This window comes from Phodopus roborovskii, unplaced genomic scaffold, assembly GCF_943737965.1.
Source record: "Phodopus roborovskii unplaced genomic scaffold, PHOROB, whole genome shotgun sequence".
Classification (NCBI taxonomy): domain Eukaryota; kingdom Metazoa; phylum Chordata; class Mammalia; order Rodentia; family Cricetidae; genus Phodopus; species Phodopus roborovskii.
Window position 1 is genome coordinate 50,621,788 of NW_026126511.1, and position 25,937 is coordinate 50,647,724.

The 25,937-nt window shown below is 45.1% G+C and overlaps 2 protein-coding genes across 2 annotated transcripts in view; one reads left to right on the top strand and one right to left on the bottom strand.

Annotated features, from left to right (window-relative positions):
• The window catches only part of LOC127230298 (GTP-binding nuclear protein Ran), a 1,116,469-nt gene that overhangs the window by 68,639 nt on the left and 1,021,893 nt on the right, over positions 1–25,937 (bottom strand). The gene's annotated exons all lie outside the window — the stretch shown is intronic.
• Positions 17,488–25,937, top strand: part of CUNH13orf42 (chromosome unknown C13orf42 homolog) — a 29,201-nt gene continuing 20,751 nt past the window's right edge. The window contains exon 1 of the mRNA XM_051195561.1: positions 17,488–18,004. Coding sequence (XP_051051518.1) covers positions 17,609–18,004 — 396 coding nt within the window. The 5' untranslated portion in view covers positions 17,488–17,608. The remainder of the gene's footprint in view (positions 18,005–25,937) is intronic.

A 25,937-nucleotide genomic window follows, 5' to 3' on the forward strand; every position in this document is an offset into this window, starting at 1 on the left:
TATTCATGATGGTCACAGAGTTAACTGAGATAACACGAGAAAGCCCAGAACATTCTAGAAGCTCAGATATGGAAACCTGGCTTTGTAAGAGTAGGGGCTGACCTGGGAGTGGGGGTCTGGAGACTCATGGGGGAGAGGCTGGAGAATGGGCCAAGGGAGAGGGAAGTATGCTGGTGGGTGCATCTCCTCTGGATCTCTGGCTCACATCTGGTGACCCTTGCCTTAGGCTTTGTCACTCCACCAGGGGAGCAAGACTGCTTCCTGCAAATGCTAACCTCATATTTATTTTGTCAAGTGCTTGTCTTCTGGGTTCTTCTATCACTTGTGTGACCAGTCTCCTGTGTTAAGATCTTCGTCATTCAACACTGATTTGCTGGGGGGATGGTTGCTGGTGGTGGTTGATCCTGACTAATACTGATGGAATAAGAAGTGTTTGTGACTGAAGCTGGGAAAGGGAAATGAAGGAAGACATCACTGGGAGACAAGCCCAGCTGGAGAGAGGGGCACATTCTAAGAAGGAAGTAATGAACCAAGGCTTTAGGGATTTGTAGATACTGGGGAGCTAGAGGGGGCTGGGCTTTCATATCCCTCACAGCAACTTCCTGTCTTTCTAGGGCTTCCTTCCTGTGTCTATACTGTGTTCCCTTGTGGCTGCACAGAGGCATCTTTGTACGGGCACTCGAAGCAAGGAAGCCAGAGGCAGACTGGTTCCTTCCACCTCAACGTTGGTCCAGAGGGCTGCTGTAAAAGGGTTAATAGGGGTCTGATGCTGAAAGGCAGGGTCGGAGGAAGACAGTGTGTCTGTCTCAGCGATTATGGGGACTCTACTCACTTGTGAGTACCATTGTTTCCTGCCCTTTATCTCTTTCTTTTTCTCTCCCTGCCCTGGAGGATATGCTCAAACTGTGGTAAGCCCTCAGTAGCATTAAAGGAGCTTATCTATTGGACTTGGGGCTCCAAACCTGTGTCCCAAGTCAGGTACTTCCACTTGTCCTCAATAGCCAACCAATAAAAGCCAAATTAAAAATGGAAAGCAGAAAGAGGTTTACTTTCCTTTATAAGTTGCCTTGGTCATAGTGTTTTATCACAGCAATAAAAATGTAACTCGTATTTGTCTCTTTAGAATATATCTTCATTTCTGACAGCATGGTTGCAATTAGTCTGTATCCCAGGGAAGTGACCAGGTTCATGGAAACAAGATTTTTAATGAACTCACGGTGGGTACCAGGCACTGGGGCTCTCTGCAAAAGTTTAGTGGTGTCAATTGAGTTCCAGTATGCAGGCCAGATCACAGTTTAATTTGTATTTGCACAGAATATCCTGACAGAGATGGGAGGCTTAGTGGGGCTCAGGAAGGACCTCGAAGAACTCCCTGAGGTCACACGTGGGACTTTGCTGTATGAAGCACCAATGGGCCACATAGAGTCACCCCCCCCCCCCGCCCAGTCTCATCTCCTGAACACCCTTACAGCTCACCCAGGAATGATGACTAGGGAGGGGGTGGAACTCCATTCCTAATAATGATGTCACTGCCTGCAGACCTCACAATCAAGCTAAGTTTAAGCTCTGAGAGGAAGCTGATGTGAAGGAAACTTGCTGATTTGTTCAAGGTCACATGCCCAGCTACTGAGGAGACTGCTTAAGGTGGGGTAGCCAATGGTTTCCAAATTCCACAGAAGTCTGTTGGCACCCCACCCTCACCTGAACTAACCCTGAGATCCTGGACAGTTCCCTGCCATTTTGGCTCTTTGTTCTCTCATGGGTAAAATTCTGAGGGTGGTCAAGAAGAGTCAAGGAATTTAGTAATTTAGTGAGTGCTTGGAGATATGTAGGCATCTTTACACAGGCCGTGGGTTACTTATGATCCACATATAAAGTCAATCAACAAACAGGACCCCCCCTCCACCCCGCTCCTGCTGCCACAGACCAGTTGAAAACAGCTCTACTCCAGATGGAAGGCTCTAAACAAGTCTCACAACCTCTCTGTGAGTCAGCTCCCTTTCCATGGCTCCTTGCTACTGCCAGGCATGATTGAGTTAATAAACCACCTACACCAGCACTAGTAACTGCTAATATCAGGCCTTCCAGACACTTCTTTGCAGGCCCTTTCCATTCCTTTTCCCACCAGCTTTAAATCTTGATCAGACATCTGGTTGACCACTACTGACATTTTCATTTATCAAAATAACCACACAGAGCTCTGAGCACAGAAAATTTAACATATGGATGCAGACATAATGATTTTTAAATTTGTATCTCAAGTCTGGAATACTTCAACCCCCCCAAAAAAAAACCCCAAATTTCTAATATACTCCCTTGAACCCCTCTCTCATTCCCAGCTCATTGAAATAGTTTAGGGATAGAGGGGAAAGGCTTTGTGCATAAGGATGCGAGTTCAAAGCCTCAGTGGATGTGGTGACACATAGTTCCCAAGAACTGGCTAGCCAGCCAGTAAAGCCAAAATAACAAACTTCAAGTTCGGTGGGAGATGTTGTCTCAGGGTGAAAGGGCTGAACAGATGCTGTTACAGGCTGCCCAGTCTTCTTTCAGACATCAGGCTTCAATTTCAATTTCCTGAGACTGAAGAAGCAGTTTCTGAGGAAAAGCCACGAATAAAGGGCAGATAATCTCCAAAACCCCAACAGCAAGGAAGAGGCCGGGTACATGTAGTACTAGGCTAGGCCAGGCCTGAGCCAGCCTCCACAGCAGTTCAAGGACAGGGCCTGGGGCTTGTCCAGGTCTGCCCCCAAATGGAAAATTGTAGCCCTGACCAGCCCCTGACTAGCCCCAGCCAATTGGAATGTACTAATACAATTGCCACTTGCTTGAGCTAATCTTATCTAAAACGATATATCTCTAACTTCCTTAGACACTCCCCTCAGTAAGGCTTAAAAGAAGCCTCCACCTCCTTCTCAGGGTCGTAGCCATCTTCCCTTTGTGTAGGATGATCAGCCCAGCATGCTGGAATAATTTTAAAAGACTGCTTGCTTTTACTTTGAATCTGGTCTCTTAGTGGTCTTTGGGAGGTTCTGACTCTGAGTACAGCAAAGGGAATATGGTGGAGAGCAATAGAAGAAAGTGTTATATGCCTTTCTATGGCTTCATATGTCTGAACACAAGTGCAAACACCTGCATATACAGCACATACTCCAGAGCACACACACACACACACACACACACACACACACACACTCAAGCCCCCAAATGGAATTCTGTCTGAATGATATCATTAACAGTAAGCATGTTATATAAGCCAGTCAGGTGGTATCAGCAGGATCAGTCACCATCTGACTTAACACTTTAAGTGTTAAGACAAATATATGTCAGGTCATTTCAGGGTGCTGCCCTTCATGGAAGATACTCATGGCCAACAATTCCTCATTAAATGGGAAGCTATAACAAGCGACACAATCTCTGCTATATGGTGGGTGTTTAGTAAATGCTGCACAAAGTAGTGGCAATGTCTTTACAACAGCTCAGATGTGAACACACTCTTGTAGGTCCACTCATCCACACACAGAGGCACTCTGGTGCTGATGTGAAAATACAATACTTTAATTCAAGCAAGTTTCCCCAAAGAAGTCTGTACGCAGCATACCCTTGAGGATCTTGGCTAGACTGTTCTTGCGGTCTACTCAGTACCAGAGCAGGGGTGGCTGAGCAAGGGTATCCTCTGGTGATGTAAGACCCTCAGAATGAGGAGTCTTCCAGGTTTGGTCGATACCCCAAGAACTCAATGTCCAGTCCAGTTGCTGCAAAACGCAAGAGGCTTTAATGAACAGGAAACGTTTGTGCAAACGGGCTCCTCCAGCACGCAGGCTAGAGGGAAGCCCCCTCCCCCGGGGAACAGGTGCTTTTAAAGGCAACCCCACAAGCTTAGGGAGGGGGTGGGACCCTCTGTCCATTGAGTATGTGACCCTTGGACGCCGGATGGTCTGCTATTAGGGTCAGCAGACCTTAGGGCCTCAGGTGTGCTAATTCATCTTGTCTGGGCAAACCAGAGTTACAGCTATCTCTTGAACCTATTTACCACCTGTTGACTCACAGGAAAGGAGGGGCAGTGTGAATTCTTCTTATCTCAGGGCCTTGTGAGAGGAAGCTAGCAAATTCCAAGGAACAGATATTGGTTTCCAGGTTAGTCCATCATTAACATTACTTTTTAGGTCTTTCAGTGACAGTTACAAAGCATGCCTGCATGCTGTATTACATGAATGACATCAGACATCACAAGGTAAGGGTTTGCATCAGTTCACCAGGCTGCGGTTTTATTGCTTTAGCAGACAGATAAAGAGGACCCAATGATGCAACTGGAAACCCCTGCTGAGTCCAGGACAGCTTCGAGCACAAACCATCCCCCAGTGACTATTTGTGATTGCTTCAGCAGATAAGCCTGGGGGCTGTGTAGACATGGGTGTGACTGGGCACTGGCAGTCAGCTGAGGTTCCCTGGGCAGTTCTGTGTACACAGTGGGACTCTTGCTGAGCCTTGAAAAAATTTAATATTCTCTTATGGTAATTGCTTAATCCACGCAGCACTGTAAATGAGCTGCAAGGTTTCTCTCCCTCTGCTTTCTGAATTACGGTATTGAACTGGCCAGCCTTTCTCTGCTTAAAGGGTTTAGACAAGAAATATGTGTGCTTGGCAGGTGTGAACCACAACACAGGAAATTTACCTCAGCCAGGCATCTATACTCAAATGCAGTGGCTGCTTCTCTAGGCCCTTCAAGATCAAATAGAGAGCAAGCTTTGCAGGAAGAAGCCTGCCTGGAGCTGTGGATTCAGCAGAGGTGATATAATTACAGGTTAGTGTAGACAGGTGCCTGGCATGTTTGCCAGTCTTGTGATCTTGAGACTTTCTGCCTCCAAATACACCTGCTCCTTGCTTGTCACAAATAAGACTGGAGCCTGTCCCCAGGGAAGAGACTATCACTGCTGGCAGGCTGGTGGCAGTCATCCTGAACACTGGAGCCCTTTCCCAGGCAAAACTCAAGGAGGAAAACAGCAGTGTTTATGTGGGGTTTCACCGCAGAATAAAAGCAGCATGTTTCTCTGGTGGCTGACTAAAAGGAAAAAGTCATGTTTAACCTGGAAAGAGGCCCCAGATGAAAGCTGCTTGATTTATTATGAAGACAAAGAAACTCACTGCAGGAAAGTGTTAGAAAGTGGTCAAGGGAGTTCCAAGGGAGTATGCAGGCTGTAGGCAGGACACGATTCCAAAACCCTGACATTTCTAGGCTATTCTGAAGAAGGCCAGAGAGAACTGGCTAGCCAAGGAGACAGTCATATGTATAACAGCCCCCTTTCTAAGGCTAACAGTCTCCTCTCTCTCCTCCCTACACAAAACCTTCCTGTGGGATTGACTTCATATGAGAGTAGGTGATCAGAATAAAGATCCACAAGGTGGCAAGGCCTTGCATCTGCTGGTTTTTATGAAGGAGCAGTTGGGGAGCGTGGAAGTTTACAGAGAATCTGGGTGAGTTGCTATGCCTCCAGCACTCAGCCTATCTCAGTGGGCATGACTCCAGGAATGGACAGCCTGTGTTAGTCAGCAGCCTGTCTCAGTGGACATGACTTGACGAATGGATGGCTGCACCGGACTTAACAGACACAGTTACCACGAATCAAGCAGGAGTGTGTTCTGCATGCTGTTTTTGTGTTCTTTCCCTCCTTTGCACTGTGGGAAACTTTTGGTATCATCCATTATCCTACGACATCATTTTTGCAACTGCTTCACATTCTGTTGTATGAACATTATTCATTTAGCTAATTCTCATTTGTAGACCCTAACCCTAACCCTTTTCCCGGAAAAGGACTTAGAAATTAATGCTGTTGGTGTTGTAGTGAAATATGCACACAGGACGCACCATTCTTAACTGTGCAGTGTGCCCATGGCATTGCACACATCTGTATTGTTGTGCAGCCACCACCATAGCCACCTCTCATCAAACCACAGGGAACTCCAGAGGTCTGGAAACACTAACCCCTCCCCCAGAACCCCAACTCCTGACAGTTATCACCCCCTTTCTGTTACTGGAGCCAGGAGTGGTTGTCTTCTCAGATCTACTCACTTCGCTTAGTAAAGCAGATTCTAGGTTCCTTCACTTCCTCAATCATATCAGAATTATCTTCTTGTCCCTCAGTGGGTGCTTGAGCTGCCTCCATCTCTAGGCAGGGTTCTCTTCACCTGCCCACCCCCTCCCCATCCCACGGCAGCAGGAACCACTCCTTGCCATCCTGGCTCTTCTGAGTGAGCATGCTGTGTGTTATGAACAGACACTGATTTGCCTCGGACAGGGCACAGACCAAAGGATCAGTTCCACCCCGAGTATAGCTTGATGATTGTGAGTTTGTTGGATTTCCTTATTAGAGCATGGGCGATTCAGGGATGAAAGTCCATCCCAGCATGGGTGACAAGTCACAAAAGCTGTGTGCTGGAGCCCCTTATGGGATTTGCAGGCAGCTTCTCTGCAAAGTGCTGCAGCTTATAGAATCTACAACTGAGCTTCCCAGCCTCATGATTTTCAGAGGTTTCCCAAGCCCTCTAAGTTTCATAAGCATCCTAAGTGTTTGGGTCCCACTTCATGCTCCAGGAGGGGATGTTGAGTTTGGAGGCAATGGGTACTCCGGCAGAGCAATTCAACCTACTTGGACTCTCTGAGCATTCAGCACCAGTTAACTCACCCGTGAAGAGTGTAATTCACTAGGTTTAGTGAAGGGTGCTTAATTCATAGCAAACAATCCTTTGCCACAGTGCCAGATGCCACTGACTAAGACTGTTCCCAGGCTCCTGCTTCATACATCTTTGCTCTCTGGCTTGAGGCACTGCGCCTTGAGCTTGAAGCCACAGGGCAAAGCACATGCTTGGGCAAGTGACTTAGGGCAAGTGACTTAAGGCAGGTGCGGACCTCTGCTCTGTCACCCTGTGCTCTGCTTTGGTTCCGGATGGTTCATAAGCCCTACCTCATAATGGTGCCACAGTTGTATAATAGCAAACTGGATGTAAGGTCCCCTTAAGTCCTTTCTGTGTCACTGCTGATGGAAATATGGCTGCTTCTCATCACTGTACACAGGGCTATGACTGCCGTCCTTCTACCTTGAATATCTGTGGAGTTTCATTCTTGTCCCCATCATGATTCAATTCTATAGCCCAGTGAGATGAGCTGGAGCTCATCCATCTACTACCATATGTCAGCTGCCTCACACATAGTGTCAGAGAAGCAACCAATATCCTACCTTGTGAGGAGGTGCTAGTACAAAACAGCCTGAGATGGGAAAGGCTGCCCCTCTCCTGGTACCCTTGAAGATTGCTCTGAGGGAGGCACCTGGGATGCAGTCTTTGCTCTGGATGCTACAGGGGTCTGGCACCTTCTTGTGATGTTTCCTCTACAGCCTATTCCTGGTCCAGAACAAGATAATCCTTCTTCTCTTCCTCCTCCTCCATCCCTCCTTCTCCTCCTCTTCTTCTCTTCCTCTTTCTCCTCCTTCTCCTTCTCCTCCTCCTCCCTTTCCCCTCCTCCTCCTCTTCTTCTTCTGTTTTTCTTTCCCCCCAAAACATGCACTAGGACAAGTTATCCACTAGAGACTGCTGGCTATGCTCCCACCTCCACCCCAGAGCCATGCAGTCTACAAGACTGTGAACAGTCCATAGAGGCTGAACGGAATGCAAACCTATCACCCAAAGAGGCCACTTCTCAGCTCCCCAGTCAACTCCAGGACACCGTGTGAGCAAGTGAGTCCTACTTGGTAGGAGATGATTAAAATGCAAAGGAGAGAACCAACCTCTCCCTTCCTATGGACTAAAATAAGTACAATTTATTCTTGAGCCACTGGTAAGAATGCAGACGATAACAATGAGCTAGAAGGAACCTGGGCTCCTGGGTGTTCTCATGGAAGGAGGTATTTATCTACTTTGGGTTATCATTGCCCTAGATTAGAACAGAGAAATGAATGTGAACATTTTATGTCTATTACAGAAGCCAAACTGAATTCTAAACAATGCTCTGCGCATCTAGAGAGGAGGGGAAGGAAGACAAACGGGAGTGCAGATGGGGTACCGAGAATAGTAGTGAGGATAAGGCAGAGTGAGAGACGTTTTATCTCATTCCCGCATCCTGCCCGAAAACTGGAAAGGCACACACACTCCTGTGATCCTGCTGTGAATGTTAGAGGACATGGTCATTATCGGAGCAACACACCTTCTCTAAGTTCTGATAAGATGTCCTAGTGCGTTGCTTTTGAAATACTACAAATGAGGTTGGGTGCCTAAATCTTATCTTTCCAAGCATTAATTATATAACCAACTCCTAATTATTCACATTCTTTCTACATTTTGTGGAAATGTCACCCACTCCTCCAGTGATTTATAAAATGACTTTGAGCAATATATTCTGTTTCACCATTAATCTCAGCTGAATTAATTTACAAAAATTAAATGCATGTGTGTATACTTTACTCAAAGTGACATATAAACATTTAAGAGATTGTTCCTCAAAAGAAAAGCCTGGGGGCTGGAGAGTGGCTCATCACCTTGTTCTGGTCTTCCTGGGATGAAGTTTGGTTCCTAGCATACCATGCCAGGAGGCTTTCAACCACCTGTAATTACAACTCCAAGGTCTCTGTCCTGGCATCCCTGGCCTCTCTCTCTCTCTCTCTCTCTCTCTCTCTCTCTCTCTCTCTCACACACACACACACACACACACACACACACACACACACACACACTCATGCACTCTCTGCAAGGGACCACCTTGGGCTGGCATCCTGGGGCTACTTAAGAGTTCAAGTCTGCTTTATTTGCATCCCAAAGTAGCAATCCATTTTAAATTGTTTTATCTTATTTATTGGTTGTTAATGCCTAGTTGACAAATGAAGGACTTCCTATTTGTACTCTTTGCTGACTGCCCATTCCAATCTTGGAGGAAGGTGGTGGGACAAGAACCCAGTTGTTGCTAAGAGATGGTCTCTACCTAGCTTCAATACCACCTATTTCCTTCTCAGAAGGGGGAGGCAGTCATGTGATTTGACTAAACCGTTTTGATATTGTGCTGTTGGAGCCACAGTGCTCATAAGCCCCACAGGAGAGGAAATACTGAGAGTCCCAGCTCCCTGCTGAGCCAGCCCCTGCCAACCGTCACTGGGCCATTTCAGCAAAGCCACTGAAGCCCAGCAGAAGCCCAGAAGTCCCAATGGCTGATTTGTGAATCAAGGTAATAGTCTTTTAGGCCAGTAGGCCTTGGATGTTTGTCACATGGAAAGAGGAAGGAAGCATTTTGTGCTCCTGAATCTCTTCCAGAGCTCCCAGGGAAGGATTCTAGATGTTGTTTAACATCCACTTACTTCATTCAATTGTTCATGCATCTTGTGTGCCACAGTGCATGTGTGGAGGGCAGAGGACAACTTTCAGGAGTTGACTCTGTTTTCAGCAGCGTCACTCCCAGGGATCGGATTCAGGTTGTCACCACTGGTGGCAAATACCTTTCTGGTTGAACTACCTCCACGTCGCTAGGTGGAATTTTCTCACAATTCTGTTGTCACATTACCTGCTATTCTACATTTTTAACCAAATGGCATTGCCATTGAGACAGAGCAAAGGTTCCTCCATTTTGCCTCAGATGGAGCAATTTTTGGTTTACCCTGAAACTGACCGCCCCTCCAACTTCCACTTTGGGAATGTACCCAACCTTTTAGAAATTTGGGGTCAAAATGCCCCCAGCCACTGCATTGTTTGGCTTCTGCTAAACTGTTTGCTTGCTTGCTTTACTTCTACCTGCAACTGGCAACCAGGTTGTAGTTTTTTTCCCCCTGTGTTCTTTGCCTTTAAAATGTTCCCCGTATAATGCATGTGAGGCTGTTCTGTGAGAAGTGTTCCTCTCTAGGCAGTTCCACTCTGGCTTTATACAGACTTTCAGTTTGGACTTTGGTCATACTGAGTAGTCCTTGGATCTCTATCCCACAACATTTGGAGGTCTCACCAATTTCCTTCACCAGTTGGTCCAACCCCTAGATCTCAGCAGGCCAAAGACCATGACATGTGTAGACTTTATCAAATGGGTACAACCTAAGGTGTTCCAGGGCTCCAGGAGAAATGATCTTGGATACTGGTGCTCACAGCAGTCCAGAGCCCTCTGACACCCTTGTCTAAATATCCTTCAGTGAGAATTGCCTGGTCTGTCATCTCCAGGGTAAGTCTGGTTCAGGTGCCTTCTGTTTAGGACACAAAAGGGAGGCTGGACCCAGCCCACTCCTGGGGGAACAGAGGAAGTTCCACTCCTTTCTCTTTCATGGCTTAACACTCCTTTTCAGCCAATGATCTGTATAATTAGAAAACTCAAAAACCCACCATTCCTTAAAAGAATAGAAAGGATGCCCCTGGGCCAGGTAAGGGGATTGATGCTGGACAACTCCACCCAGCTAGAATGGATTTTCCTTCTGTCAATTCTAACCAAGGAGAATTTGGACAATTTTTGCTAGGTCCTTTTAGGGAAATTATATGCAGTTCCTAAAAAGGATTGCATTTATCACCCAGTTGGCCCCAGATATTAGTGGGGGGAAAGTTACAAAGGTTAGAGGAAATTGGAGGTATGAATAGGTTCCAATTGCTGAAGGTAGCTCAAAAAATGTTTAACAACAGAAAAGCAATGGAGAGCCAGAATAATAAGAGGAGTACCAGGGCCATAATGGAGGCCCTACAAGAAAACCCCAATAATAAACAAGCCTGGTGTAGCAGTTGAGGAGGCCTGGAGACAAGTAGGCCACTGTCTTAGTTAGGGTTTCTATTTCTGTGAAGAGACACCAACCCTGTTCTAGAAACTCCAGTCAAAATGCCCCAACTAACTGGGTGTTCTTGGCTTCTGTTAAACTGTTTGCTTGCTTGCCTTACATCCCCCTGTAACTGACAACCAGGATGTAGTATTTTCTGTGTTCTTTGCCTTTAAAAGATGCCTGTAAAAAGCATTTGAGTTTCTTCTATGAGACATGTTTCTTTTCAGGCAACTGCCAGTTGACTTAATACAGACTCTCAAGTCAGACTTGGTCATGCTGAGTGGTCTTTGGGTCTCTATCCTGCAACACCATATATAGTAGTCTAGGTTGTATTGCGCACAGAGCAATCTGTCTGTGGAGCCAGCATGAACCCCCCACTTGGCCTTTGCTTACAGAAAGCACATTTCTTGAAAGTAAAGCTGATGCTTTATAGGCTCTGGCAAAGGGTTCTGTGTTGGTTAATTTTCTCATTGCTTTGATTAAATGCTTGATGTTAATAGCTTAAGGGGAGGAGTAAAGGATTTTTTTTTTTTTTGGCTTATGCTTTTATGAAGTTCAGTACTTGATCACTTATACCATAATATTGGGTAGAGCATCATTGTTATGAGTAGTTTTCCCCCCCACCATCCTGGTTCCAGTGCCGCACCAGCCCCAAATAACACAGACGCTGTATTTGATATAAAGCTGTTAGCCTGCTACTAGTTTCTTATGCTCTAGCTGTCTTAAATATCAACCCATTTCTATCAACCTAAGTATTTCCACGTGGTCTCATCTTACCAAAGAGAGAGGCTGGTGTTCTGCTCTCTCCAGTCTCTACATGCTGATTCCTCCCTCTTCCTCTCTCCTCCTTGTTTCCTAATCCCACCTATCTTGCTTTTCTATTGGCCAATAGTGTTTTATTCATTAACCAATAAGAGAAACATATTTACAGGATGACATCTCCCATCATCTCTTCTTTTCTGTCTAAAATAAGAAGGGGTTTAACCTTAGCATAGCAAAATATATCACACAACAGTTATCAAATAAGAATCACAATTAACAATATTTAGTTCATTCACATTTAGTAAGATTTAAAAGAAAATATTCTATTGTCTGTCCTATCTTTGTCAGTCTAAAGTCTTATATGGAACTTATCTTTAATGTTAACTAAGGAAAACTATAACCATAACTATCTGTCTTCAGATTCAAGATGGAGGACTGAGAGAGAAGAGTGCCGGGGTCTCTCCGGTAAGATGAGACCATGTGGAGATACTTAGATTAATAGAAATAGGTAAATAATTAAGACGGAGCTAGCTGATAAGAAACTAGTAACTGGCCAACAGCATTATATCAAATACAGAGTCTCTGTGTGTTATTTGAGGCTGGCAAGGCAGTGGGACCAGACTGACAGGAAAAACTACTCATAACACAACATGGAGCTGAGACTGTGTGGCAGGGCTGGGCCTCATGAGAGGGCTTCTTGCAGTAGAGCAGAGATTGATTTTCACTTCCTGGTAGACAAGAAGCTAAGAGAAGGGATACAGAGAGAGGCCAGGGCAAGACATAGTCCCCAAGTACGCCTCCAATGTCTACTTTGTCCGGCTAGGTCTTGTCTCCTATGATTTTACTCCTCCCAGTAGTACCATCAAACTACAAATCTATCAGTGCATTACACCGGAGCTGTCAGGGTCCAACCTCTGGCAGTACCCTCAGACACATCCAGATGAGTGTTTGCTAATTCATCCAAGTAGACTATCAAGGTTAGCCCCACAGGTGGGTGACTTGTACTGAGAACGTAGATCAGTGTTAGAAAACTTGCGTAGCATGAGAAGACCCTATTTCCAGACAACAAGCAAAGCCAACTATCAACAGCAGTTGTCAACCTGACTTCAAGCCCTTCTTAGCCGTGATCTCCTTCTTCCCTGTCCACTGTCCAACCTCCTATCACTCCTCTCCAATCTTCTTTACAATGTTTTACTTTCTTTAATTCCCTCCCCATTATCCTTTCACAGACATTTACAAATCAGTTCATAAAGAATGGGTTTCATTATGACATTGCATACAATTGTGTGTTGTTCTTTGCTCATATTTATACCCCTATTACCTTGTCACCATTCTGCCCCACTCTCTAGTCCTCCTCCCCACCACAAATTCCTTCTGCTTCCACATTGCTTAAAACTAGATTCTGAGCCCTTAACCCCAGCACTCAGGAGACAGAGGCAGGAGGATCTCTGAGTGTTCTAGGCTAGCCTGGTCTACAGAGCTAGTTCCAGAATCGGTTTCAGACAGAGAAACCTTGTCTAGGAAAAACAAAACCAAAAACAGGTTCTGGCTATGAGAGAAAACATGGGACTATTGTCTTTTGGAGTTGACTCATTTTGGTAAATAGTAATCATCTCTAGCTCCATCCATTGTTCTTCTTTGTGGATAAAAGGAAGACGTCCATGCATAATGGGGCCATATTCTTCATCAACTCACACAGAGACATATCTCTCTTAAACTGTGCTTAGTCAAGCTATTACTCTCTACTACACCTGTTCTCTATTGACAGTCCATAGTGTTCTCATATGGGGTCTGTGCCTTCTTGCTATCAGCCCTCTGGATCCTTGGTCACTGCACTTTGTTGTCTTGTGAACCTCAGAGGGTCAATGTTTGCTCATATGCATGTGTTCCAGGGTCTTCAAGCATGTCAGGAACAGGATGATTAAGCCCCTACTGCCCTGCTTTCAGTCACTGAGGATGGAGGCGGTGCCCAGGGAGGCTTACACGTGTTCTGTTCTGGGGGGGGGGGCAGGCTGCATTGGATCAAGATGAATTTCATTTGAGTTGGTCAAAGATTCAATCAAACATCATTGCTTTCTGAGTCAGGGAAGCTGTCTACAGGGAGAATTCTTTTCCTTGGCATTCAGCACAATCAGAAAGTAGAATGTTCCAGTAAGCTGTGCAAATGGACCACTATGACATGGGATCCATGCTGTCGAACTTTGTAATCATATCCTTCATTAACTATTCAGTAGAGGAATTTGATCGCTTCCTTCTCTCAGCATCCCCTTCTTCCTCCACACTCTTCCTTTGCCCCTTCAACTGCTCTGCTCCAACATCTTATTCACCTCTGGGAAGCACTGAGCTGACTCAAAGTCAACTTTCTTCGTGTCAGGAACAGGGTGACAGGAATTTCCAGACTTGACACTGGGAAGTGGTTGCTTCAGTCAGCACTCTCCTTAGGAAGTGCAGGTACTGGCTTGTGGCACATTTATTGAGATTGGCATCCCACTGCTGTCCCAGGATGTTCCACAATGGCAGCTATACACCTGGTTGTAGGGGAGGGGGTGGGTGCCCATTGGAATCCTGCCAGAAAGGGAACATTACAGGACAGGTGGCCTGTGAGCAACTGGTTGCTCCAGACAGGCCAACCAACTGGCATCTAGGAAATAGACTCCCCCCATGGAAGTAGGAGAGTCAGTAGTGTCTCATCTGACTGTTACTTAGGGACCCATCCAGGGCCGTGGACCTCTATAAATATCAAATCATGGCAGGCTTCTTGAGTTTGACTAAATCCAAATATTTGTCTGGGAAGGGAGGTTGGCAACTGGCAGGGGCTGTGAAATTTAAAATGCTACTTTTGGTGAGGGAGATAGGGCAGGTAGTGCTCTCTTTACATTATCTTATTTTTTTTTTTTTGCTTTTTGTTTACTTTTTATTGTGTATGTTGAAATACATAACATACATCTAATATGCTTGTGCTCTAACACACCCCCTTATTCTGGACAAGAGCACCTAAACCCTATTTCTTTGTGGAGGGGAGGATCCCAATAAAACACAGTATTAACTATAGTTTTCATGTGGTGCACATTTAATCTCAGGATTCATCTTATATCTGCTTACTATCACAGCAACCAGGATATAAAAACAGTTAAAATATCTGATGATCAATGAATGGAAAAAGAAACTGTTCCAGGTATATATAGTGGGATATTATTCCATCTCAGAATAGAAGATCCTGCCACTTGCCACACCATACCCAGCCTTGGGGACATCATGCTAAGACAGATTGAGAACTATCTCATAATCATACTTCTATGTGGAACTTTAAAGTTGAATCTACAGAGATGGGTAATAAACTATGGTAGGAAGGGAAGCAGAAGCAGGGAGAGAGATGTGTTGTTGTTATGGTTTGAATAGGAAGTGTTGACCCAAAAGGCTCATGTATGGAAGACTTAGTTTTCATTGCAGTAGTCTTGAGAACAGAGGCTTGGTAAAGTTGCAAAGTCACAGGGGCTATGACTTCATAGGAAGGTTAATCCACTGATAGCTTTATAATTTGATGGCATTTTTGAGGAAGAGGCCCAATTGGGGGGGTAAGTTGGAGGGAGCAAAGCATTGGGGCCCTTTGAAGTGTGTCTTGTCCATGGCATGATCCTTTCTTTGCTTCCTGACTGCTATGGTGAGATGTTTCATCTCCACACATTCTGCTACCTAGATGTTTAGTCTCACCTCAGGACCAAAGAAGTAGGGCCAGTTGACAATAGACCTTTGTGACTATGAGCCAAAATAAAATTTTCCTCCCTTAAGTTGCTTATCTCAGTTGTTTATCGTGGCAATGAAATACTGACCATGATGCTTAGTTTTAATTGTCAGAGTCTGAATTTGGGGTTGTCTAGATCAGGTTGGCCTGTGGGTATGTCTGTGGAGCATTTTCTCAATTGCCCTAATTGACTTGGGAAGACTCAGCCTGAAAGTGGAATGTACCATTCCCTACTTTGGGGCCCTGGGCAGTAAAAGAGGAGAGAAAGCTGAACACTAAGCATCCATGCATTCATTTCTCTCTGCTCTCGAGGGTGGGTGTGGTATGACCAGGTGTTTTAAATCTGACTGTCTGTGAGTGTGCATGAGCATGCTTGAACATGCTTGTGTGTGTGCGTGCATACCGTGGGGTACAGGTGCAGTCAGAAGCATGTGGGACCCGGTCCCAGTGCTGTCTCTCTACTTCCTAGGGTTGGACTCAGGTTGTCAGCCTCCAATACAAGAGCCATTATCAGCCGTTCCCCCTAAGTCTGGCCCTTGAGATGAATCCAGCAAAGAGGCTTACAGAAAGAGGGGCTGTGAGGAGGAAGGTAGTTTTATGCACTCTGTGAGCAAAAGCTGAGGCTGCATTCTGGAAAGAAGATACTATCTTTAAAAATCTCTTCACACGTTTTCTTGATCCAGGCAGTGCAGACATGACCACCAGTCCCTGGCATCGTCTCCTAGGGAAGGCTGAGTTTCTCAGTCATGAGAACTTCTGAGAAGTGATGCCCCCAGACCTGCTGTCCATGGGCTCCCACACTGTGCCCAAATGAAGGCGGTGGCAGAGTTGAGGGGAGATGCATCTGGATGGCTTTTTGAAGGGGAACATGGAACATTCAGCTGAACTGTTTAGACCTTAGACAAATCTCTTTGGGTGGGGGCTCTTTCCTGTGAAGAAGTTCATTAAAGATTGTGTTTGAGACCATTCTTCCATCTCCAGAAAGCTACAAATACTAAATAACTTACTTCACTGGGAAATACTACATCATCCCTAAATCCCTGTGCCATGGGGAGGTTTAAACAGCTTCACACACAAGGAACTCTGTCCTCAACCTGCCAAGGAGAACACAGAGGATGCCCTGGTACAAACAACACCTCCATATAGTATTCTATAATGACTTAAAATGAATGGTTATTTTACAGCAGGATGTAAACATTTAAAAATGTTTTCTTTCTATCTGGTAAAGCTACTAATGCTTTCTATTTCAGAAATGAAATGAAGTAAACTCAGTAAACAGCAAAACCAAAGTGTGTGGATACACACAGCAATAATAGCCCACAGCTCCTCTAATATCCTAACCTGTACCTGAAGAAATATCTGCGCTGGAGACATTCAGGATTCAGTTTTCAGATCCAAGACTGGATGACAATAAACTCTAGAGAGAAATGAATGTGGCAGTGAAATTTCTGAATGGAGCTGTGGAAACTGGGGGCTGAAGGTAGAGGTTCCTGGGGTGCCAATAACTCCATGCTCTTGAGAAGAAATTGGTTTGGCTTGGGTTGTTCTGAGTTAAAAATGTACTTGGGAGAAATGAATCTCCCCTAGTGTATGTGATCTACTCACTGATGCATTTGTGCTAAAAAGTCGTGATCCAGATACCTGAATCCTCCAGCCCTCAAAGGCCTGCTATCAGGTGACCACTGAGGTCCTCTTACTCAGGGCCAGCCTCCTTCAGGACGCTCGGATGCCTGCTCAGGGCCGGGTTTATCAGGGCATCTGCCAGCTCCTGCCAAGAGTCCTGGTTGTGTCCACCCTGGCCTACAAGGGGGCTGGATCTCACCCAGAGCAACACCTGGGTTTTGCTTGGTTGAGGGTGTCTCTGAAGAGGAAGATTTGATTTCGGAACTACAGAATTCAGCACCAGGGCCAGCTCAGTGCAGGCAGCATTGTGAAAAGTTTTTGAAGATCAAGTCAAACCTGGTGAGATCTCTCTCCAGGATGGAAAACAAAGGAAAGACAATGACTATGCAGCTAGAAGATCGTCACCAGGCCCCTCCAGCTGAAGCTTTCCATGGAAAAGCATAGGACGTGTTTCCAACAACAGGCTCAAAAGGCCTGCCTGGGGCACTGTCTCCTGTAGGGAGCTCCTCTGTATGTCATCTTGGTTGTCCCACAGTAAGTGTCCCCCATGAGAGAGGTGCAGCTTGCCTGCCTTACACAGCTGTTCCTCGCCGGGATTGTGAGAGCTGAACCTTCTGGGAGGCAGGTGGCACAGGGCCTGGAAATGGGCTCCTCTGCCTGTAGCTGGATCAAGTGACACCTGTGTAGTCAGCCAACAGTTCCCACGGAGGGAAACAGCACCATGTTCAGAAAGATCCACTCCATCCTCCACCACGGCACACAGGGGAAGGCGGCAGCTGAGGGCCCCTACTACTCGGGAGCCAGCCCCACTGTCAGACTGATTCGCAGTAGCTCCATGTACGTGGTTGGGGACCACTTCGAGAAGTCCAGCGAGTCTTTGAAGAAGTACAGAAGCACCCACAGCATGGACACCAGCCTGCACTACCTGCAGCAGGAGGACCGTGCCTGGATGTACTCGCGCACCCAGGACTGCCTGCAATATCTTCAGGAGTTGCTGGCTCTGCGCAAGAAGTATCTCAGCAGCCTGAGTGACCTGAGGTCCCGGCGCGCACAGGGTGCTGGGTCCACCTCCTCTAAGTCCTCCAAAGGAGCGCAAAAGACCCCAGGAGAAGGCAAGGTAAATGTAGAGTGGGCTGGCTGAAAAGTCATGGTTCTTTCCAGAGCCTCGGGACACTTGCTGGAAGTCCTCCCTCTTGCGTGGGTCCGACAGGATCCAGGAGGGACTGCAGTCCCCAGACTTTCCAGGTTCCTGGGTTTGGGAGAAGCTGCTTTTTATTGCTGAGGAGATGGGGACCGGATCCAGAGCAGGGGCTTCAGAGTCACAAGGCTCCTCACCCATATCTGAACTATCACTTATTGTCTGACTTGATAGAGGAGGTAATGCTTGCATGGCTTTGGGGGAACGGAATCAAATCTCCCCATGAATGACTGATCTTCTTAAAACAATTGCTGTCGTCACACATGAAAGGCCTCAAAGCCAGATGCAAGCATGGCATCCCGGAAAGAAACCTTGTGTGTTTGCCTCACTGTGAATGCTTACAGCAAGGTTTTGTAGATATTAATTTCCTTTTCTGTTGTAGAATTCAAATATGCCAGATCTGTTTCAGAAGGGCAAACTGAGCTTCTGGGACCCTCTCTGTCCGCTGGGCCAGCTCCTCTTGAATTCGTTTCCTTAGCATTATTTCATTTTATGCCAAGTGTTTCTCTATGTAGCCTAAGATGGTCCTGAACTTGCAGTCTTCCCATCTGGACCCCTTGAATTCTAGGAGTAGAAGCCTGTGTAGCCTTGCTACCATGTCATCATACTATCGTTCACCACTGTTTTTCCTTATTTATTGTCCCTGTGGTTTAAGTGTCATCTGTTGCTTATTTCTAACAAACGTTTTTCCTGACAGCCAGACTGTGTGTTCAGAGCAGGCCCTACCCTCCCCCCAGAGTGTCCTGCAAGCTCCCCAAGGTCCATTAATGTTGAATGTCTGATTGGACTGTTATCAAATCTCTAGGGCTTGGTTTAACTAACGGGTTTCAACTGTTTGCACTTAATACTAGGTTGAAATGGGTTAAATAATCATTTTAACTGTCAAAGTGTGTCAGCATTGTGATCCATAGACAGCCTCCTAGTCTGGAGTTAAGATGTTGAGGCCTATGCCAGTTGGCTATGGGTTTTGAGCCAGTTTCTTCTACTGAAACTGGTACTGGTAAGGAAGGTGGCTGTGAGGCTCTGGGCTTCCTTCCAGCTTGACTCTCCTGGGGTTCTGGGTCTTGCTTAGCTGCTTGAGGAGAACAGCTCTGCATTTCCCTGCAGATGGAGCCCTCCCTTTAGGATACAGCTGGCTTCTTGTGGTGCTGAGGACTGGGGTGGGCACAAAAGCTCTAGTCCAGTGGAAAAGTTTTAATGCACAGGGCCGCCTGCCATGCATGGCCTCTGCAGGTTATCTGGCTGCTCAGTTCATAAACCGTTTATTGGTTTGCCTGCATTTCAGAAGAAATTTGGGAATGGATATTGATAAAGGAAAATGGATTTATTTACAGTTTGAACAGAACTGGAGGTAGAAAATACTTAGATTCTCTTCCCTTTCCTGGAACAATGTTACAATTTTATAGAAAGACAATGTTACAATTTTATAGGAAAGACAATATGACAATGTTTACAATTTTATAGGAAAGATAATGTGACAATGTTACAATTTTATAGGAAAGACAATGTGACAATGATACAATTTTATAGGAAAGACAATGATACAATTTTATAGGAAGCCGTGCATATGCTGATTTAGCTGTGAAAGAAGCAGTTTGAATGGTGTGAAATCTCTTCTAGGGAGGCGAGCTCTCTACCCCAAGGTTTCAGCCTACTTTCTCCGTGGGCACTGGGCAATTGTCGTTCTTTGGGTCACCGTTTTAGGGTCCTTTCCGTAAGAAGGGAGAATATTGAAAGGCTGCTGAAGGTGAACAGACCTAAGTTTGAATTTTTGCTTATGTGGAAAAACTGTGGCTGTGATGCCATGCTCTGGGAGGAGTAGTGCTACCTCACAGGTGCTGGCACCCAGTCTATCCTACTGCACCTATGTTTGTTACCTCAGACATGCCAAGAACATCCAACAAGCAGCCACAGAGGAGAAGCGGCTGACATCCTTTGCCTTCGGCCTGCAGAAAGCCATATGCTAGGCTTATGAGATACATTTAGTCTCCAGGATTAGCAGGGAAGCCACCAAGAGGTATCTTTCCTCCTGGGATGCCACCATGCTCCTGCCAGTAGTCAAGATTTAGGGTTCCAACATCCTTTTTCCTGCTTTTCATTATAGGTGAATTGCATTTTGTCTCTTAAAACTCATAAGCTGAATATCTAGTCCCCGGCATCATGAAAGGGGATATTATTTGGAAATAGAGTAACTGAAAGTTTTACAGTTAAAGCTCAGACTTGGGAGGCCCCAACAAATTCCAATTAAAGAGAAAAGCAGCCATGAAAGGCAGAGAAAGGAGATTTATTCAATGTGGCCACATCAGGAAGAGCAACAAATGAAGGAATCCAGTTGTTCCCAGAGTTTTAGTGTCAAAGCCCGGGCTCTGGAAGGCATGAGCAGTCTATCCCAGTGCACCAATTAAACAGACAGAGATGAGCAAACAGAGGAGGAAGGGGAGGCAATTAATTCAGCTGCAGTGAGAAGAGGAAGAAAATTATTCATCTTCAGGACATTGTCGTGTTTTTAGGCTTAATACCAGACAAGCCGGATGTATAGGAAAGCAATCCTGGGCACGGTGTGCTCTGACTCCTGATCAAAGTGTGCCCCACGTCATTACTGACCCATCACTGGGTTGCCCTGAAAAGTTGTTGGCACCACGTGACGTCTCTTTCTTGAAGGCAAGTTCCTTTTCTGGAAGTGGGTTTCAGCCTTTCCATGCTGCAAGCATGAGATCCCTAGGGGAATTTTAATTCTCCTTCGTGTGTGTGGGGGGGGAGGGGGGAAATCAGTGGTCAGCTTTAGATATTATTGCTCATGAGCCACCTACCTTGGATTTTGAGGTAGAATTTCTCTCAGAGATCACTGGCTCACTGACTGGGCTGGGCTGCCTGACCATCAAATTCCCCCCCGGACCCACCTCCCTCTCACTGGGATTGTTAGCATATATTTTTTATATGGGTGGTGGTAACTGAACTCAAATCCTCGCTTGTATGGCAAGCTTTTTATTGACTGATGTAGTGCCTTAGTCTTGAGATTTTTAATTCTCTGGGAACCATTGTTTCAGCTGCCCGATGGCACAAATCACTCTAAAATGTCTCTCTTAGTGTCAGGGCAGTTCTCTTTGTTTTCAGACATCAGTTTTAGGGGATTTGTGGTGATATACTGGGTTTGGAAAAATCTCTGAAGTACCTTTATTACTGAAACAAATATCACAAGCAGCACGGGAGAGACCGAGGTCAGAGCACTTGTGACCATGTGACCAAAGAGCCACAATGCTGTAGCTTCTCAGCTCGAGTCCCTTTTGGAAAGGATGGCATAAGTGATTCCATCTTTGTTGCTGGTTTTGAGAGAGGTTCTTCCTATGAAGCCCTTGCTGTTCTCAAACTCAAGACCCCTCTGCTTCAGAGGATGCAAGCCGATGTCCCAGGTTGGATAATTTACAACCACCTGTAATTCCAGCTCCAAGGACTTCAGTGACTTCTTTGGCCTCCATAAGCCATGACATTCAGTCCCATGACATTCAGTCACACACACACACACACACACACACACACACACACACACACACACACAAACACACAAACACACATGCACACGCGCGCGCATGAAAGTAATACAGGTAAACCTTAAAAAGAAAACTAAAAAAGAAAAGTTGAAAAATCAAGAATTGGCAAATAGATGTACTTCTTGACAACTAATGCCATTGCTTTTTAGTAAGTAAACATGCTCAATGTTAGAGCTTCTCTGATTATCATTGCCTAGAGGGCTAGTTCATGATACAATTAGGAACTGCCCTGGGAAAGGTTAGTTCCACTAACAACTCTAGTTTGAAAGACACCAGCTTGGGAAAATGTTCTCTGAGTTGGTTTGAATGAGAATGGTCCCCATAGGCTGATATATTGGAAAGCTTTATCTCTATCTCCAGTTGATGGAACTGTGTGGGAAAGAGAAGAAGTTTAAGAAGTTTCTTTTTTTTTTTTTTTTTTTTTTTTTTCTTTTTCTTTTTTTTTTTTTGGAGGAGGTGTGTCATGATGGGGGTGGCCTTTGAAGTTCAAACCCCCATGGAATTCTCAATTAATTCTTTCACTCTGCCCCCTATTTGTGTATGAAAATTTAAACTGATTCAGCACCATGCCTGCCAGCCTGTTGTCATGTTCCCCGCCTGATGGACATGAGCTCCAACCCTCTGAAACTGTAATCAGGCCCCTAATAAACCCTTTCAGAAGTAGCCTTGCTCATGGTGTCTTATCACTGCAAGAAGAAAGTAGTTCAGGCTTTCTCCTAAGCATTGCATCTTAGAAGGCTTATGTAAGCAGAAGAGACATGCATTTAACATGTGCTTTCTTACTTTAGGCACAGAGAATTAAGTTCTAGCTTTATATTAGTGCATTAAAGTGTGTGTGTGTGTGTGTGTGGTATATACACAGAGATGTGTGGATGTTGACTGTTCCCCTAGAGTAGGATAATGGATAGCTTTCTCTACTGCTGTCTACATTACTGGAGTATCAAGGCAGGGTCTCCCACTGAGCCGTTTTGGCTAGGCTTGCTGGCCAGTATCTCCTAGGATCTGCCTGTCTGCCCCGATTTAAACTCTGGATGTCATGCTTGTTTAGGAAGCACTCTTCCCACTGAGCTGTCTCCCCAGAGTTCACACATTAATATTTGACCTCGTGAAATCCTTTAGATAAAGTCATTTTGAAATAGCTTTTATAATTTCTATAAAATAGCATCAACTACCATAAACAGATATTACCCAGTGCACATGTATGCTGTGTGTGATATCTCCATTTAACTAGGGGTAGGAAGTCTTCAAAATCATTTCAGCCTAAAGAGAAATTTAAATGAGCTCTGATTCTTTTTTAAAAGAAAACTTGAAAAAACTAAGATATAAACATTAAATTTTTATCTTTTCAAGTTAGACCTTTTAAAATTTTACCCAAAGTAGATCAGTAATCTAAGAAGCATTAATTGTTTTGGACACAAAACATTTTAAAAAGTTTTACTAAGGAGACCTTGTAGACAGCATTTTTATTTATGGCTAACCTAATTACATATAAATTTTTTTAAGATTTATTTTTCTCAGAGACATATCTATACTCCAGACAAAATATGGGTGACATTTATTGATATAATCATTAAATTCATACCTAAAATATAATTAAAAATGAACAGCTTTCTCAGAACATTTTCTGTTACAAATATAAATATCTAATGATCCAACACAGAGACTCTAAGCCTAACACTACCTTTTTATGAATGATTTTTGCTCTAACTTAATAAGGCCATAATGTACATACTACCATATTAGATGCTCAAATACTTAATCTTATAACCATTACTTATAACACAGTGCATTATTTGCTAACAATAACATGGCATTGAGTGGCAACTTTGTCATACCAGTTGAGAAATTCTCCCATCACAACATGTACAAAACACATGTATGTTTCACATGGAGCAAACCTCAGAAACGATGTAAGGCCAGTCCTTTATGTGTTTCTCTTTTAAGTTTACTGAGCAAAAAACTGCTAAGAACACTTCTGGGCATTTAAGATTAGCATGTTTTAATTGATTAATTACCCTTTAGCTAATTAATTTCCCTTTAAATGCAGGGGCAAGGCTTTATAACAGGCTATCACCTATTATGTACAGAGTAAGATTGCTGAGACTCTGAATGTTAGTTAGTAGAGATTGTGAGCCACCTAGTGTGGGTGCTGGGAGCTGCACTCTGGTTATCTTCCTGTATTTCAGTTAACCACCTTTTCAAAGAAAGAAGAAAAAAGATGGAGGAGAGGGTGGGCAAAGGAGAGCGAGCCCAGTGACAGGCAAATCAGAGAGTGGATGTCCTCTTTACATTAATGTAGTACAAATACTGTCCCCAGACATTCATATTCCTGTACATTTTAAAGTAGCCATGCCAAGAACAGAGATGCTAGCATGCAATAAGTTAAAAAAAAAATCAGTGCATAAATGAAGTGGGCAGAGGTTTGGTAATCAGTTCTTTCCAGGAACTTTAGGACGGGTGCTTCGCTAGCTCTATTTCATATGCAGAGTGACACATGAAAGCGATGACTGATTTAGTGTGTGTTGCTAGAAGAAATCATCACACATCTGAGAAAGGCAAGTCAAGTAGAATTCTTCATACTAATGGCTAGCCTGCACAGACAGCATTTGCCCTGGTTACACAAGAGCTTGAACAGCTCAAAGGGGCCCTTGCACTAAGAAGGAAGACAAAGCTCAAGGTGGACCAATCTTTCTAAGTGGAGAATTTCCCAAGGGTCAGATTTCAGCACATGGCGTTCATGCCCTCTTTTTTCTGCTTTCCAAACACAAGCAGAAAGTCGCTGATGCCCACTGAACTGGAAAGGTAAAGTCCTTGGAATAGAGTGGTCCTACATATTATGTATAGAAGCTCAACCATCCTTCCCATCCAGAGCTAACTTACTGCGAATGACTGACACCTAAAAGTGTCTTTTCTCATGGCTTGGCTGTAGTGAGATATCCACCCCACCAGTTGGGCTGACCATGCCCATTGGGGGCGTGGGAACAGGTGTGGGCGTGACGGGTGCAATCTAGGTCTGGGTCCCTACCTGGATGCTCTCATTTACTTCTGGGTCAGAGACAGAGAATATCGAAGGGGATCCTTCAGCGCAACCGGCAGAAGTCGTCTGTTTCTTGTGTAAGTGAATCCTCCCAGAATAAACCTCAATCAGCCTATATTGTGTCCCAGAATCTTATTACCCGAATTACTTGACCAAAATTGTTACCAGACATGTTAGTGACAGAGCCTGGCCCCTGACAACCCTAACAAGCCAGGCTTGGCTTCATGTCCTCAACAGAAAAATGAAGAGACAAGTGATGCAAAAAGCAGAGAAAGATGTATCTGATGTGGCCACGTGGGGAAGACAAAATAAGGAAGTGGCACTTAAGACCATTTGGGATCTCAGCCAAACACTTACGCAGAGGGAGAGAAGAACTCATAGCAACACCGTCCCCATCAGAGTATAGTCCCACCCATCACTGACCCATCATTGCAGGGTTCTAGTCTGTGTTGAAAGGCGATCTGGTAAGTTGTCAGAACTGTGTGAAATCTTTTCCCAGGGAGCAAGGAATTCAGGCACCAGGGATTCAGTCTTTCTCTTCCTCTCTCTCTCTCCGGCATGAGAACCCAGGGAAATTTCAATTTCCAAGGGCCTGCTGTTTCAGTAGTCACACAGTGAAGGCAGGGGCACATGATTCTAGATTCCAAAATATCTTCTCTCTTGACAAGGTGCCTACAGTCAGTCCTTGTTGCAGAGACACTTAGTTAAGATAAAACCATGTCAGTAAAGTGGTCCCTTTTCTATGATTGCTGTCCTTGTAAGGGGCTGGCTATGTGCAGCTACAGAGACTGGGCAAGGCCACAGAAGAGACTGTGGTCATGCTGTCACAAAACTAAGGCCTGCTGGAAGTTAGGAGCATGGCTGAGGGCTAACCCTCCCCAGCACTGTTGGAGGTAGCGTGACCCTTTCCACACCTTAGCCCTAGACTTCAGACCTTCAGACCTGGGAGACAATAAATTTGTTCTACACCATTTTTACTGATGACAGTTATAGGCATACACACTCTCTTCTATAGAATTAGCTTTGTTTTCTCTTCTCCAGCATTAGCAGTAAAGCACCTCTATCCTGTTATGTTTATTTATTTATTTGTATGGATGGATGGGTGGGCACACATGCCGTGGCCCACATGAGGAGGTCAGAGGGCAACGTGTGGCCATTGGTTCTTGCCTTCCAACAAATGGACCCTAGGGATCTGACTTGGATGGGCATCCTTGGCAGCAAGCATCTTTATCCTCTGAGCCATCTCACGGGTCCCTGCACCTCTGTT